Source organism: Arctopsyche grandis, chromosome 9 (assembly GCF_051622035.1).
Source record: "Arctopsyche grandis isolate Sample6627 chromosome 9, ASM5162203v2, whole genome shotgun sequence".
NCBI lineage: Eukaryota > Metazoa > Arthropoda > Insecta > Trichoptera > Hydropsychidae > Arctopsyche > Arctopsyche grandis.
Genome location: NC_135363.1, coordinates 13,221,200 through 13,237,987, shown reverse-complemented (window position 1 = coordinate 13,237,987; position 16,788 = coordinate 13,221,200). Strand labels below are relative to the sequence as shown.

The window sequence follows — 16,788 nt, the reverse complement described above, 5'->3', positions numbered from 1 at the left end:
GAACAGTGGCATACTTGATTTTTTTATAAAAGATATACGAAATATCAAAAACAATTGAATTTTAATGAATACATTAAAAGCATTTGTTTAATGATTCTATTTTTTTAATTTAAAAACCTACAATAAAAGCTTAATAAAATATTTTTCATAACTTCATATTATCAGTGGAATGCATTTTACATAGTGTATCATTATCGAGAAGCTTTGAGCAGATAAATCTACGTACATATCTTCAAAGCAACATTTTTCATATCACTGATAAAATACTTGGCAATATGATCTCGCATACAAAAATTAAGTGTTTGTTCTGAATGGAATGCCACAAATGTGTTGGTGTAAAAATGTGTGTTTGTGTGTGTTTATGTGTAACTGTAGCTTTGGATCATAAACTATTCGTTAATATTTAATAAAAGAAAAATGTAAATCTTTCTAAATGTTACACATCAATATCGAAAATACATTAATTCATAAATTGTATATGATTATTATAAAAAATGACACATATAATCAAAAGTTTTTATTTATATTATTATAGACTCGTACTTACAGTGAACTCTCATACGTGCATTACCTACGATAATAATAAAAAAACAAGTCACAAATTATACTAGAATGGTGTTTACTAGAAAAGGTAAAAGTAAATTCTATTATACATACATATTACAGTATTTGGTCGTACTTTTTAGTATTCGGAATGAAATTATGTACATCGAGCGAGGGTTCACTGTAATGGATATGAATTTCAGTTGTTTTTTTGTCATATTCATTATAAATTACATCACATTTTCACAGAAAAAGTTTTTATTCATTCGACGTAATTTATCATACTAATAATAATAAAAAATAAAAAAAGAAAACTATGAAATTTTTTGAGCACTGGGAACATTAGGTACTTGAAGTAGATGATGCATTTTTTTCGTATGATTGAATGATGGGCATTGAACGATGTGAAGTGATGCAATATTTACTTTTTATATTTTCTTTTCTGCTGGTTCAGTTGTAGACACCTCTGGTCATGGCTTCTCTATTCCTGTTGTGCCACTTACACGTTAATATTCTGACGTATGTCCTTCTGAACGAGGCGTTGCACAATGCATAGCACATTGGATTGATGGTGGAGTTGATGTAGCACAACGCGTAGAAGAACTGCCAAAGCTCTTCCGGAATATAATCAGCGCAGACAGTCAACGGCTTCAACAACACCAGGATATTGTAAGGAGTCCACGTGATAATGAACGAAAGCAAAATGGCTGAAAGGGTTTTTGCCGCCTTCGTCTCTTGTTTCTTTTCCTGGGTCTTTTTCTTTTTCTTAGCTTGTTGTTTAGTGTGAGCTGCGATTAGTGTCGTTTTTCCAGCTAACTGCTTCGGAATTATCTTAGCGTTTAATGGTATTCTTATGTCCGGTATGTGCGAGGCTCTCCTGTTTAAGTGGTTGTGTCCTCCAGAGGGATTGAGAGACAAATTAAATTCACTGTCGCCTCTGTGTGGTGGTTGAGGAGTTCTCACTGTTCTGTTGGGCGCCGCCGGCACGTCCTCGTGGATCATCTTGATACTGGGTGCTCTCTCAGGGTCTACCGACGACGTGTTATCCGGTGGTAGTCTTATGAGGATGGTGTAAACGGAGTCTGTGGACATTGAACGAGCTGCCGGTAAACTCCGACAGTCTCTGGGTGCAGAGGCTGGTGGAACTGGTGGAGGTTTCAAAGGAGAAGTTCCTCCTTCTCCAGTAGCATTTACGGGTTGTCCTCCACGACCTGCATAAGGATCTCGAATGACGTTCAACGACGTACATCTATTAAAAAAAAAAAAAAAAAGTTAGAATGCTCTCATAATTCAAAACATTCCAAGTTGGTTTTCTTGTTGATAGCTAATCTTTTAGAGCGAGCAAGTTAATGTTCTGAGAGGAACAAAGCTCGATTAATCACATTATGTAGACTACTGGTTTACATATTTCAAGACGCTCGACTATGGTGCTTGAAAGATGCGGCTACCAGCTGAACAAGATTTATGTAATTTTAAGCGTTGGAGACATTGAAGAATACACAGGCTTTTAGTGTTTAAATCAAAGTAAGTATAATATAAAGAAAAATTGCAACAAATTAAATGTTATTTAGTGTGTTGGCACTTTCCCATCCCTGTAACCCAAAGTAAAATATTGATTAGAAATGGTTGGATTTACTAAGGAAAGGAGATAATTATCTTGTAATGTATTGAAGTAGAGATCGCCAATTAAACTTAGTTGATAACGATAACTTTAGGCTATTATCAAATAATTTACGTGGGTCATGAGATCACAATATTATATTGGGTAACGGTGAGATCTAATTTTCGATGACGGAAGGGGAGGCTGGGCCCAAGGGAGGTGAAAACTACACGAAACGTGCACTTGTAAATCTATGTAGATTCAAGTTAAATTAGTGCCTCATAAATCTGTTTTAGATATCAAATGTGAGCGTTGCTATTACAGTGTAAATTTGAGGATATGTACACAGTAGAGTGTAAATGTGGTTTCACTCACGTTGTCAGCTATTTTCGTACGATTTATAATAATTTAATAATGGAAGAAAGTGCACGCGCGCACTCTAGTCCTAAATTGTTCCTTAAAGGGATTTCGGTGTTAAGGGTGGTATGCGAGTGTATATTATTGTATGTATGTACATATAGATATATTCAAGAGTGTGTTAGAGTGTGAGGCGGTTTAGGGTTACTTCATTACTGTCTAATGTAGATGGAATGCTGTGAATTTACCTTGATACGGAGCTCTGCAAGGGTGTTTCTATAGAGACGGGGGTGGCATACCCCATGTCTGAGGGTTCATCACCGTCCTCGTCGTAGTCCTCGCGACCGGAGTGCCACCAGGCGACACACCAGGCTCTAACTCCACCCCATCCACCCATCTTCTGGAACAAAACCATAAAAAACGTTATTTCGCCATCGAAAAATATCTTAAATTTTTACCTGTATGAGATTTTCTAATTTTCCACCATTTTCCGATAAATTTATCGTTTACTTATAAATTATTTACTAGTGACATCTATATATTTATAGTAAAACAAGTTTTAAAAAATGTCGGGCACAATTTAATTAGTTCCATCTATTGTCAATTACAAAAAGTATTAAAATATTTGTTTTTATTTTTTAATAGCTTGAAACCACATCGATTCGATCACCAGTCTAAATTACCTGCTAACTTAAATTAAATGTTGTTATAGAACATATACTCATATTTTATTTTCATCGCAGTATCTATACTTATTACAGAAACATAGCTTTCTTTAACATTAAGCTTTCAAACTTTACTTTTGTTTTGATTTTTTATTTTGAATTAGTTTTATTTGATTTTAATCTAAACAATAATAAATTTATTATTTCTCTTTATAATTGATGATGATATTGAAACATTGAGGTATTTAGTGGATATGAGGTTTCCTATCTTCGGTAAAAAATAACTTCCAAATACATATATGTAGAATAAGATTTTTTTTATTATTTGGTTGTAAATAAAGGGAATTTTATTTTGTTTATATTTATTTATATACCGAATTAGATTCATTGTGATGTAGTGTATCTAATTTATATAAAGAATAATGTATTGTGAGTAGGAAGGTGTACCTATTCTTTTTCCTCATTGTAATTTTATGAATTACATCAACAGGCATTGGGAGTATTATACATATAGTATGGCGATTGTATTCTTTTGTGGGAATCGTTAAAATATTGGGTTCCGTATCTTTTCACGGCTTCGTTTTGTTTCCCTACTCTCATCGACAAAAGGAGGAGTGATCCTCTTTCGCTAACAAGAGGTGATGTCTGTATTTGTAGCGAGAGGATTTACGTTAACCCCCAACGGAGACGAGAACTATGGAAGCTCCAAAATCGAAACCGAACTATAGAAGTAGACACACTCCAAGATACCGTATTCTTCTCTTTTTATTTTTCCGGGTTTTCTTTTTGTTAAATAAGCCGAAAACGGCAATAAAGCGTAAGAAGCGAAAGGAAAATTTCCAAGCGCCTGAAGAAAATATGTTTTCTACTGTCTCTTCCCTCTCCCTCAAACGCGGTACGATTTTCCCCACTAGTTCGAAATCACTATAACGAGCGCATAAATAATAAAAATATGTGTGTATCATCACTATTTTTTCATGCCAGGTTTTGAGCGTGTCTGCGAGTTGCTGACCGTGAGCGAAATTTGTCTATCGAATATGAAAATGGAATTTTTCCCATCTCCATATAAGATGTATTCGATAATAACTTCGACAGGTTGTTTCAATACTTAATATATGTAGCTTTTATTTGGAGTATTTTTTCATACATACCTTTGTATATATGTTTCAGCGATTTCATAATAGTTTCAGTGGGGTTTTCGGGCATTCATATTCCGTATACTTTACATTTACTTCTGATACTTCTACATAGTAATGGTGCGTCTTCTTGTGCTGCCTCCAACAAAAGTTATTCGATATCTTATTCAGTATATAAACGTTTTATTACATCAGAAGGCAAATTTTATGATGTTAGACCAAATTTTGAAGTTTGTTTATACAATATACAGCTTCATATGAGGATCATTTGATTCCTTAATGGAATGCTCTATTTTTCATAAATCGAACAGTCCTCAGTTTTTTCTTATGTACAATCGGCGCTGTTATGATCTGGCATCCAAGTTGACAGCATGTTTTCAATGTCCTAATTTTTGTTTTCATCAACTGAGTTGGCGAAAGTATACAAATATGTACTAATAAGAATATTTTACTGGAGAATAAAGATTCACTGTAACATATATGTATATATACGTATGTATGAAGTTAAATCTATTTTTAAAGCAAATATATTTTAATACAGTTTGCACATGTTTGACGCGTTTATGAGAAAATGGGACAGTTATTTTTTCGGCGCAAGCACGTACAAGTCAAAAGACGGTGAAAATGGGGGCAGTTTTCGAACAAAATTCGTTTAAGTGCGATTTTTTTTTGTTTAGCTTTTCCGGCTGGTCGAATTCCGTCTTCCTGAGGGAGCTTTAAGCTTCGCTTGTCGGAAACAGGAATGTTTTATTTTTTGTTCAAACACGACCGAAGAAAGAGAGGAAGTGCACCCTGAACACGTTCACATCTTTCAGAACAAATTGACAACGTTTTCGTTATACATACATACATATTTAGATAGTATGGAAAGAGAATGATTAAATATATTTTTGTAAACTGGCGGGTTGTGTTTGAACATAATATTATATGTACATACATTTAAAATTTTCACAAGAAAAATCTTTAGATTTAAAGTCAATTTCTATTATATTGACCTTTTTTTTTTTGAGGGTGACGACGAAAATTGTTGGGAAAAATTTCAAACGAAAAAGCTAAACAATAGTTTAGCTTTCGGTGTAAAGGAAATGAATGGGAAATGATATCGCTTCCCACGCGACAAACCCCCATTTTTCATACGTTTTCATGATAAACACTGTTCATACATACGTAGATAAATTTATCGTTATGAAACACACGTACATACCATATCACAAAGGACCATAATAATAAAATCACACCCTTCGGCAATCTTCGAGTGATTTTGACTCTCACATTTTCATTATTAAAATTAATGATATTTGGTACAGCGAAATATTCAAATAAGCATTGACAAAGTTGGGTCGATATTAAATCCACCTGTGTTATTTCATCTAGTCAGATTTAGAATGGAAATTTACATTTAAATATTTATTCCGAAAATTTCCTTAATTCCACTATCATCTACCTCAGCAGACACGAAATAATCACCGGGGAAATAATTTCACTAAGATAATTTAATAAAGCAATAATCTGGAATGCGTTACATGGATAAACAGCAGTTATTTCAATTAAATATTCAAACATTTTTTTTATATATTACAAGTACTATACTAAAAATATTTTTGGTTGAGATAAATTATTAATTAAATGAAATCCTTTCCTAGAGGGATTGAGTAACGAATTTTCAGATTTTCCTTGAGTAACACAAGTTCAATGATATTTCTTATATGTATAATATATAAGATAAAGCAAATTGCTTTTATATTATAAAGATACAAGCATAAATACGCTCCAGATATTAAATTTCGATTCTGAACTGATACCATTGAAGTGACTGGTCTGTGACTTTATTCAACCTGACCTATCGTTAATTGCGTTAGCTTTTGACCGCTGGGAAGTTGAGCCAAAGTAGGAAGAAGGTACCCGTAAAGGGTATCAAGTGATTGTTAGCGCGTAGTACGGTGTTCTGAGGATTTTGAGTGGAAAATTATCCAAACAGGTGGCATCTTCCGACGCGCCATTGAACTCAATATACGCATAAGCTGTGCTAAGGGCGTACCTATTGTTAATATTAGTACGACATATGTATAATATTTGCTTTGATTTGTGTCTCGAACGAACGAACAATGGCAGAACGAAGCCTTTTGTCAGGAAAAGGCGTTGTCGTCGCCGGAAACAGTTGACATCATATGGTCGAAGGCTTTCACACTGATGAGCTGCATTACTTCCCTTCTATTGGATGAGAGTGTGCTTCGGAATTCATCTGCCACTATCCCTCTACACATAATTTAATGAAAGGGTGACCTTTTCACACATTTCTAACTCGAATTCGTTTGTATTCCTCAACTGGTAATATTATATATTTCCAAATATATAATATATAATATGTCCAAACAATTATTTTTCATACATATTACATGTATGTTCATATGTACATATATAATAAGAATATTTGTTGGTTTGTCCGCAATGCAAATATACAGTATTTACGATATTTGTTTTTATTAAAACTACAAAATATCTGAAAAAAATCCATTATACGTTTCCCAACTTACAGCAACCCGAGTTAAGTCAAAAAATTCAGCTAATGTGTACTACTCTTTATGTAAAAGATCGGAGCGAAAAACGAGAATTTTCATCGATGGACCTAGTGAGCATTTTTGTCGCACCAAGGGAACGTTAAATAAAAAAAATAATTGATTTTAAAAAATGTCCTGTGTCTCCAAATATCTCGATTTACTGTGCCCAAATTAAATGTTTACATCCAAGTAAGCTCTCAACGACTTTTATTATCAAAATAATTACAGGAACATGAAAACAATTACGATTTTTTCAAATTAACGCATATTATAGTTCATTATTTTTTAAGTAAAAAAAATCGAAACTATTCTCGAAAAAGAGATTTAAGAATTTTGTTTAAAATCAATAAAAAAAATTACTTAACGTTTCCTTGATACAACAAAAGTTTTCTACTAGGTCCATCGATGAATTCACGTTTTTAGTTGAATTATTATTTAAAATTCTCATATTTATATGTAAATATATCATTATGTAGTTGATATAGTGGAGAGAACGAAGTGATTGAAATGGCAATAGGTGGGTAAGTGGTTAGAAGAATGGACGAAAAGTGGGCAAAAGAAGTGCTGGAATGGTACCTGAGAGAATTGAAAGAGGTGAAAACAATGCCGCAAAGAATTTGGGTAGACGACATTATGTAGTTAAACGTGTGGGGTGAGATGGACGAGATTTGCGAAAAACAGAGACGAATTGTTGTGACGTGTTGGAGGGGCCTTCATCCAGAAGTGGATGATAAATTGCTGTTTGGCTAAATTGGCTGTAAATTATGATATCATTATGCGTATCAAAAGTATACGTACAAAGTAATATTACGTCTAAACATCATCAACATGATGATATGAGTACATATGTACATTTAATTTTGAAATTTCGCAGAAAAAAATATGCAGATGTCTTTTATGTCGGTTGCCGTCACTGCAACGAAAGTGACTTGATCGAAAGTCGAAAAACCAAGATTTTCGCGATTTTTATGACAATATGTGAAATAGTCCGTTTACCATGCATACATATGAAGAGCGGGTAGTATTAACAAACATATACATACAGTACCGTTTACCATGCATACATTCTTTTCGATCTTTCGGCTTTTGAATTTTGATTGAGTAACCGTTTCGACAATGAAATCAGATAAATGGGCAAACTTTAATAGGAAACGATCGGCTTAAATATCCAAGCCAACCAGCAACAACACAGATTATACTCGAAATTCTTTTCAGTCGAAATTGAACCCGGTGACCTCTTGGCGTTTAGTATTAACGCAACCACCAAACCATGCTGCTGGCTAATTTAATTTAATTAATGAATTGAAGAATTACATAAACATGGCATTAAAATATGCAAATATCTGTGCTGTATAACTATGTATATATTGTTGACACGCCTATAATACATTTACTTGTTGATTTAATTCGAAACCTTTCAAATTACAATGATCATTCTTTAAATAACGAACTTCTTCTCTGGCTACCATTTCGTTCATAGCGATTCGATTTAAATTGTAGCATGAAAAAAATTAAAAGTATTCAACGAGCACTATTTGTTTAAAAGAATTTATTCAGGTGGAGTTCAAATATTAGCGACGAGTGCTCTCGAGAAGAGAGGAGAAACGTGTAGCCTTTAAAAAGAGATAAATATCTCTCGGGCTGGTGAGAGTAGGTGAGATAGGAGGAGGGTAGGGACTGGGGGGTGAAAGCGTAGAATGGTCGGGGTAAAAGCCTCACTCGGAAAAGTGGTGCCGGCCTCACTTTGCGTAGCGCGTCACGCTCAACGAGGTGTGCGCGCGAAAAAGAGCGACGCGTGAAATTGTGAAATTTTTCACGCTTTTCCGACGATCCGAAATTAATGTAACACAACGTGCGATAGACGTGTCGAAACATAAAAATGAACGATGCGAACTAACGGGCCCGCACACTCACACACCCGACAAATGTGACGGGAAACGTGCGACGAGAAGAAAAAATAATAATACGGGCAATATATTTACCGAAACGTCAGTACGGTCGAATTGGTTTGATTTCGTCGCGAAAAAACCAGTTCGAGTATACAGAATCTTGCAAAATGGCGGTGTTACGATGCGATATGTGAAGCACTATTCGTAGGTATTTTTAATTGTATTTTTTTAGCGTCAGTACATTGAGCTTGAAAGTTACGTCGTGTATTGGATACCTTCCAAATATCGATCGAAAGGTAGGTATGTTATAATGGCGGACTAAATATGAGGATAGGCTTCGGACTTTACAATGGATCTTGTTCTGGAATTCTAGTGAAGGTTATATTACATATAAATTTATTTAATGTGGGAATATTGTAGTGGAGAATATTAGATTCTATGAAAACGTGATAGTTTCTCCTTTGGTCACAAGAGGATATCTAATATGATAAAATATAAATATATTACAGATTCAATATAACAGAGTATGTACATATATACTAACGCAGAGGCTTTAGTTATGTAAAATATGTCATTGACTAATTCTTATTTACATTTCAGAACTAATAAACAGATTGTAAAAAATTATTGTTATTTTTTAATAAAGCTTTTGAAAAAAATGTACTAGTGGTGAGCTGATGGATTGAATGGACATTTGAATCTTTGGTTCAACTAAAAAATGTACAATAAAGTTTTTCGCTAACGTTATAATCATCCAAGTGATTTACAGCCAGTCCACAGTCAAATTTACACTAAATATGTATGTACGAAATGTATTATGAAGCAATAACCCTAACAGGTAGGTATATGCCAATGTGCCTTTCTCGCCAATTACAAACATCGATAAATAATTTATAGAGGAATTTTACAGAGCATCATAGAAACATGTACGGATAAACTTTGATAAATTTGCATTTTGTTTATAAATCGCTGAATTTCGGGATTCTATGGACGAATAATTTTCGAGACGTCTATGGACAAATTATAAATCAGCGAATTTGAGATGTTGTAAACTCGAATTTTGAACAGGGTTGACAATTTTTTGGAACGTTTCAATGAAATCAGATAAATTGGCAAGTTCTGATAGGAAGCGATTGACCTTGGAGTCACATATCCATATCCACGAATATCAACAATATATTACTTTATTTAATCTATTAATAGATTTAAAACGTCCGTAAGAGAGTATAAAGCTTGTAATAGTAAATTTATACGTCATGAGAGTAAATGAGAGTGAAACAAAGTAACTGTTATAACTATTTAATTATTTTGCCTGTAAGTTGTGAAGGGGTGGTAGAAAGTGTTTAGATAGCTAATTGTGTTCTCTCCGATCTGACTAGGATTTCTGGATTCGACTCGATCCGGACTTGACCCGGCCGGGTAAGGACTTTTAAGGGTTTTAAGTCATTTAAAATATAAAATGATTTTCAATATCCAAATATGTATGTGATATTATAGATTCTGCGTGTATATGATTCATATATGTATGTACATATGTATGCCTTATTTGTTCGAGAGATTTTACGACTTGTGAGTTCTGAGAAAACTGCGAACAATGGAACAGATTTTGCAAATACTGAAAATAAATACCGAAAACGATACGGTGACTGAAATTTGGCTAAATTTAGAATTTCACCCATATACAGTGTACATATTTTTAGAATTTTGCCTTAGACTACTCTAAGACTTCAGAGTGTAAACATCATTTCAACATTATCATTATCATCATCATACCTGATTTCGATAACGGTGAGTACTTTATTTTAATTATTTCTTGCAATTCTCTTAAAAAAACAGTTTTATTTTTGACCGAATATAAGTATAGTTTTCATTATATTTTTCGGAAAACTACAAAATTCTAAAATAATAATGATACTAATAAAAGGTAAATAATATTTGTATTTGTATTTGTTTATAGCATGTTTTTCATCACCTTCTATAATATTTTTCCAGAATTGTATAATGAAACAAAATTTGAATTTAAAATCCAAAATCAAAATTAAAGTTTTTGATTTTTGAGCCGGACCCGTCGGATTTTCAAAATATTGAACCCGGATCCGTCAGGTTTTGAAAACTCGGGTTTTTCAGAAACCCTAGATCTGTCACAGGATTTCGATGTAAAATTTAATTCATTTATGATTAAATTTTTCTAGCTAATGTCGAAGACACCTTATCTTTTTTTCAACACCCATATGTCGGTAAGATATCAAAGCTACCCGAAGAGGGGAAGTGGTCTAAAATCAGATAACAATAAACCTGTAATGGCACCATGGTAAAAATATATATGTATTGTTACGTACGCCGCGGATTGAGCGAATTGCACTTAGACCAACGGATATCTGTTATCGGATTAACTAAATGCATGCACTTACTTCCAAAGATTATATCTGGACTCTAAGTGCATTTAGGCTAAACAATGACCGTTATTAGTTATTTCTCAGAATCGGTACGGGGAGACCCAATGTCGTGGAAATACAAATCCGAATACGTGACTATACAACAGGTAAACAGATTAGGCGTCCTGAGAGATATACCCTTTATAAGGCGGTACGTAGGTGATATCATGTCATTCTGGACTGAACACTGGCAATACGTGTATCTCCTTTATCATCAATAAATGCTGTGAAACGACTGTTGGCCTTTTACTTGGATCCTCCACCCACCCGTACGCAACAGTATTATTATTAAATATAAGGCAGCGATTAAATAAATCTTAGCCAAAAATACACCAGTTTGCGAAATTTAAAATTGATTCCACGATCGCAAATGACTCAACTAAGAAGAGACGAACTGCATATCATATGTCAAACTAAGTAAAAGCTTTTAATAAAAAATAGTAACAATGTCATTTAAAATTTTATTCTTCGACTGTGTGTACATATGTACAGGTCGTACTCTCTAAAATTTTACAGGTGTATTGAAATAACCTCAAATTAATTCTAAAACAAATTATCTAGTTTTAGTGCAGAATTCATTTAAAACGACACACGTCATATAGAGACACTTTCGTCAAATATCACCCAGTCTTACTCGGTCTTCATAAAGAGAAAAGGCCGAGGGTACATTAGACGCCCTCAGGATGCACACCTATATTTTTTTCAACGTCATATCGTGCAAATAGCCAAGACGTTTGAATAGCATCGGGTCAAATGTGCATCTGGTGCGGTCGGGTCGATAGCGCAGCCGCCATTACGCTGCCTGAATGCCTGATGCAGGGCTTGAATGCACTGTATTCAGTGCATCGCCTCGAGCTATTGCATACCCTCCATACTTTCCAACTGGACACTAGTCACATTTTCTGAGTGCTAATTTAAAAAACTTAGATTTTTGACGAATAAATTAATACATTCTTCTTCGAGTCTGAGTCATAGGGTGCGTTCTGAGTTTTATTTATTTAAAGTTTGGACTATTGTAGCATTACAGGAAAAATTTAGAAAAAATTCGGACTTAAAGACTACGTTCATGATTTATGTATCATTGCATAAAGGTTATATGTTGTTTTATAATATGTAAAATGATTGAACCAGAGGTGGGAGGAGGGGTGCAACGGAAATAGCTAGCTTTGCGGTATGAGTCAGGGCCGATTGCTTCAATGTGGCTTGAGACCGGAAGCAAGCGTTATCTCATACTGTAGCTCAAAGACAAAACACTATTAATGGTTTATAACACATTTTATCTGCAAATTTACGAGAGTTACGTGACCCAGTTTAGCGTTGAATATTTCAAACACGTTCAGGAAATTCGGACCAAAATACCACCACGACCGACGAAATTTACTAAGATGGCCGAGGGTGCAAGGATTCAGAAAAGGTCACACGTATACGTATATAATATAGGTATAGTACAGGTCCTGGTTAAAATATGAACTCGCTATCATGGCATTTCGTGATTTTTTTACACTTTTAGGGAGGCTTGGTGGGTGAAGGTGTGCAAGATGAGCTGTTGGTGCAAGTGAAGCTCGTCACGAATTGAACAATGCAATTAAGTAAGGCACTCTGTTTGTTCTTCTTCAGAGGACCTTTTGAGAGTCGCTTTTGTTCTCGGCGACGATTGCTCACACGCCCTCTCCCCTTTTCAGCAAAGACAATGCAATTAAAAGATTCTTTGCAAAAAAAAAAGAAAAATGAACATCTAAGTCAACTCCTCCACAAAAGTGTTAAAAAAAATGAGCAAACCTACAATGTTGACATCTTCTTCGTGCAAAGTGACTCAATTGAATTATGACATTGTACACGTGTACATTCAACTATTTTTTTGGAACATTTTGTTTTTATGTTTAGTAAACGCACTATCTAGTCCTGTAGTTATGGACATACTTAATTAAAAGATTTTTTTTATTATCTACATACATATATACATATACATATATAAAAATATATGTTTGTCTGTTTTTCTTTCTGTTTGTCTATCTGTTTGTCTGTCACGTATGCGTTCCTATACCATTTAACCGATTGTGATGAAACGTACAAGAGTTATTGTGTGCATGTCCGCAATGGTTTCTGTAAAAAAATCGCCCAAAAACAGGAACGGAAACGGAAAAAACGGGAATGAGTGGCATTACAACGCAATAATTTCAAATGTTTTCACGTCGTGACCTGCGTTGTTAGGGTAAAATAAACAAACAATTGATTAATTTCAAATGTGTTCGCTGCCTGCATTTTTCCGCTGTTAAACGCTGGATAAGTCAGATTACCACGACTTTAACTCAGGAACGGGAAAAACGGGAACGGGAATTACATGCATTATTGTGGCATTGCAATGCATGCCGGGTTCAGTTAGTACTGTATAAAAAAAAACTTCAAGATAAAACTTGATCAAATACGATATCATCGAAATAATTTAATTTAAAATCGGAACATTCCAAATAGATTCACAATTATATATTGTCAGATGGCTTCTATTCATAGAGAATGAAAGAGATATTCCCAATTATTAACCTTATATAACTATTATTATATGTTTTGTGACTACTTCCATTACTGTTGGAACTTTTGTTGCTAATGTTTTTTTAATGTATTGTACATACATATGTATATTATTTCTGTATGACTAATATACTTTTCTTTCTTTATTATATTTTTAATTATTGTGGCACATCAGGAATTCCTCTAATGCTACATTGGTCCAAACTTTAAATAAATAAATATATGTACATATACGATTAAACGAACAGTTCTTCTCTAATAAATGAAATGAACTATCACAGTCAAAAAATGATTTAAATAGGTATTATTTTGGGAAACCTCATTTAGGGAGTTAAATAATTAGATTTAACCCCACGTTACTGCAAAAGGTCCAAAATAAAGTAATTAATATAATTTTTGAAAAAAAAAGAATTTCAAAGCAAATTAATTGTTTTATTTTTTTTTACTTATTCGGTCTCTATTACTGGGCGATGCTGACTTTTAGATATTTTATACGTAAATATATGTAAGTACACATGTATTGACAACAATTATCACGACCTTATTAACTCAATTATAGATATTGATAGTTGTAAATAATTTTGCAATATGTTTATATACCACTATTCACAGTTTCACGTTATAAAATTCGATACTGACCCCATTGTATTGTAGGTATATTTTCTCTGTTGAATGTCGGGTTCTCCCGATTGAAAAATTTCCGTATGTCGGAGATGTATTTCAGTGAAAATCCGTACTGTGAAATTCAGTATAAAAGAACTCGACTTTCAGGAAGCGTGATCTGAAACAGGACGCACCCGTGACGAAGGTCTGATCGCGATCGAGTGGTGTTATCCGAGCATAGGGATGCTGCAAGAGGTGAAGGAGGGAAAAAGTATGAAAAAAAGGAGGCTCGAGATAATGGGATAGCTCGCAGGCCTTTTCGCGTCTGAAAATCAGGACAAAGGCACGATTGTGCCCTCGCAAATATTGAAAAGTAATCAGGGAACTTTTGCACCCAGCGGGGTACAAGTATGTATGTACCTATGTGAATGTTTACAAAAGGGTGGATAATTTTCAACATCTGGTTTCTCCATCTCCTTCTTCCATTTTAGTGAAATTTCTCAAATTTCAATTTGAAAATCGTGTTTTATTTAGAAGGGTCACAGCGGTAATCTGTGCTAGGTTTAACTCTATTTGTGTGCTGCTTAATGCAAACAATATCCCTAGCTTTCAAAGGAATGAATGGAAAATTAATTCAATTATCCATTCGTTTTCCTTTTAAAGTGACGTTCATTATTTCCAGCATAGCTTTTTACTTTTTGATTAAAAAAATATCATTTTTAATAGTGAACTGCCAAGAAAATATATTCTTCAACGCTTTTTGTCGTTTGCCTGAAGTTTATCTTTGGGGAAATTAATTCAATTAATCATTACATAGACTATTCGTCTTAACGACGATACATTTTTACAAATACATAATCGATACTTAGTATTAAAGTTGTTCGTATTTTTAGATGAAGTATACTTTTACATTAAGTTCTCATGTAATCTAATATATAATTTCAAAAGAGACTTTGTATGTACATATGTAAGTATTGTTGGTTGGGAACTGTTGGGAAAATTTCTATGACGACGATTCGATTAAAATAAATTTAATAAAATAAACAAATTAATATTTACAATTAGATTCGCCATGTTAAAGCTGTTTATATTACAAACACTTTGCGAAGCCGGGTAAAACAATCAGTATACATATATTCAACAGGTGCATTTATACTATCCAGAATTGCACGTCAACAAATCGGCACAGCAGTGCACGGAAAAGACTACGTCTATTCATATTATATACAGCTCTACCCGTTTTCAGCGAATTCATACTTATTTTGAACGAGTGCAAGGCAAAAACGGCGTAATATTGCTTGCGTCGTATCATCGAATCAAAATTGTCACAATATGATGTTTCCGAAAATATTCAAATGCGCATGGCAGCAGTTTCATAAGTACGGGTGCACTCGCCACTATGATGTCACGTCTTGCATGTACATTTCCACAGTGATCAAAGAAAGTCGGTTCTGCTCTGCTCGATACGTTTCAGTGACATGTTGAGTAGATCGTGTCGTTTACTGCTGCTTCGGACATGCCACGAACACTTAACGTAAGATATAAGTAAATGTGTCTATAAAGAATCTACTAAAGAATATTTTTGAACTGTTGTTTGTGTGCAGTTGCCGACTTGAGCTGTACTAGTATAAACGAACCTTAAACATTGAAGGAATAATTGTCTAATAATAATGATAGTACATGTTTATAATTCAGAAAGTTGAAAAATTGAAACATTTTCATTGGTTGAATGAACAAAATTCTCTATTGATTAATTTATTACCATAGTGAGGAATACTATGAATGCTCAATGAAGAAATAGCAATAAAAATCATGTTATATTTTCTATTTTTCTTTCAAAGGTTGATTATATAATACATAGATGTTAAGCTGTTCGACATTTACCACGAAAACAAAACCCTTTGCGTCGCATTTAAGTCATGTTTTCCGGTGATAAAATTTACAAAGCCGCGGTGTGGGTGGAAAGGAAGGGTAGAAGAAAGTGGAGTCAGCTTAGAATTCGTTTATCCTTCGTCTGGTCTAAGTATTCCCTAAACAAAGAGGAACGGTCCCTAAATCGGATCAGGCTTAAATGAGCCAAAATGGAACGCATCGATATACACATGTGTACATATATATATACGTTTAATAACAATGTACAAATATATTTATGTATATAAATTGTATTATATAAAATATTTTGGGAATAAGATACTCGATACCTCAAGATGAAATATCTGTACAATAGTATACTACATACATATGTATTACATTTTTATTTAAAGCGAATCTATTTTCGTTCATATCAATACTGACAATAGTAAATAAATTCCATTTCATATTTCTAGAATAGTGGATACCTATGCTAATCCAAACATTTCCGCTTGTTGAATGATGCATATTTACCTACGCATCACCCTCGACCGTTTTTAATCTTTTTGATGCCAATGCAAACACACTTCTGGATCGGGTATTATCAATGTCAAACACATCA

The 16,788-nt window shown here is 33.8% G+C and overlaps 1 protein-coding gene across 1 annotated transcript; it reads right to left on the bottom strand.

Annotated features, from left to right (window-relative positions):
- Nucleotides 1–985: 985 nt before the first annotated feature.
- On the bottom strand, nucleotides 986–3,659 carry mAChR-A (muscarinic Acetylcholine Receptor, A-type). The gene is made up of 3 exons (XM_077438763.1): nucleotides 3,648–3,659; nucleotides 2,749–2,900; nucleotides 986–1,792 (listed from the first exon to the last, which is right to left on the bottom strand). The coding sequence occupies exons 1-3, from the start codon at nucleotides 3,657–3,659 to the stop codon at nucleotides 994–996; spliced, it is 963 nt and encodes a 320-aa protein (XP_077294889.1). The 3' UTR covers nucleotides 986–993.
- Between the last annotated feature and the right edge of the window lie 13,129 nt (nucleotides 3,660–16,788).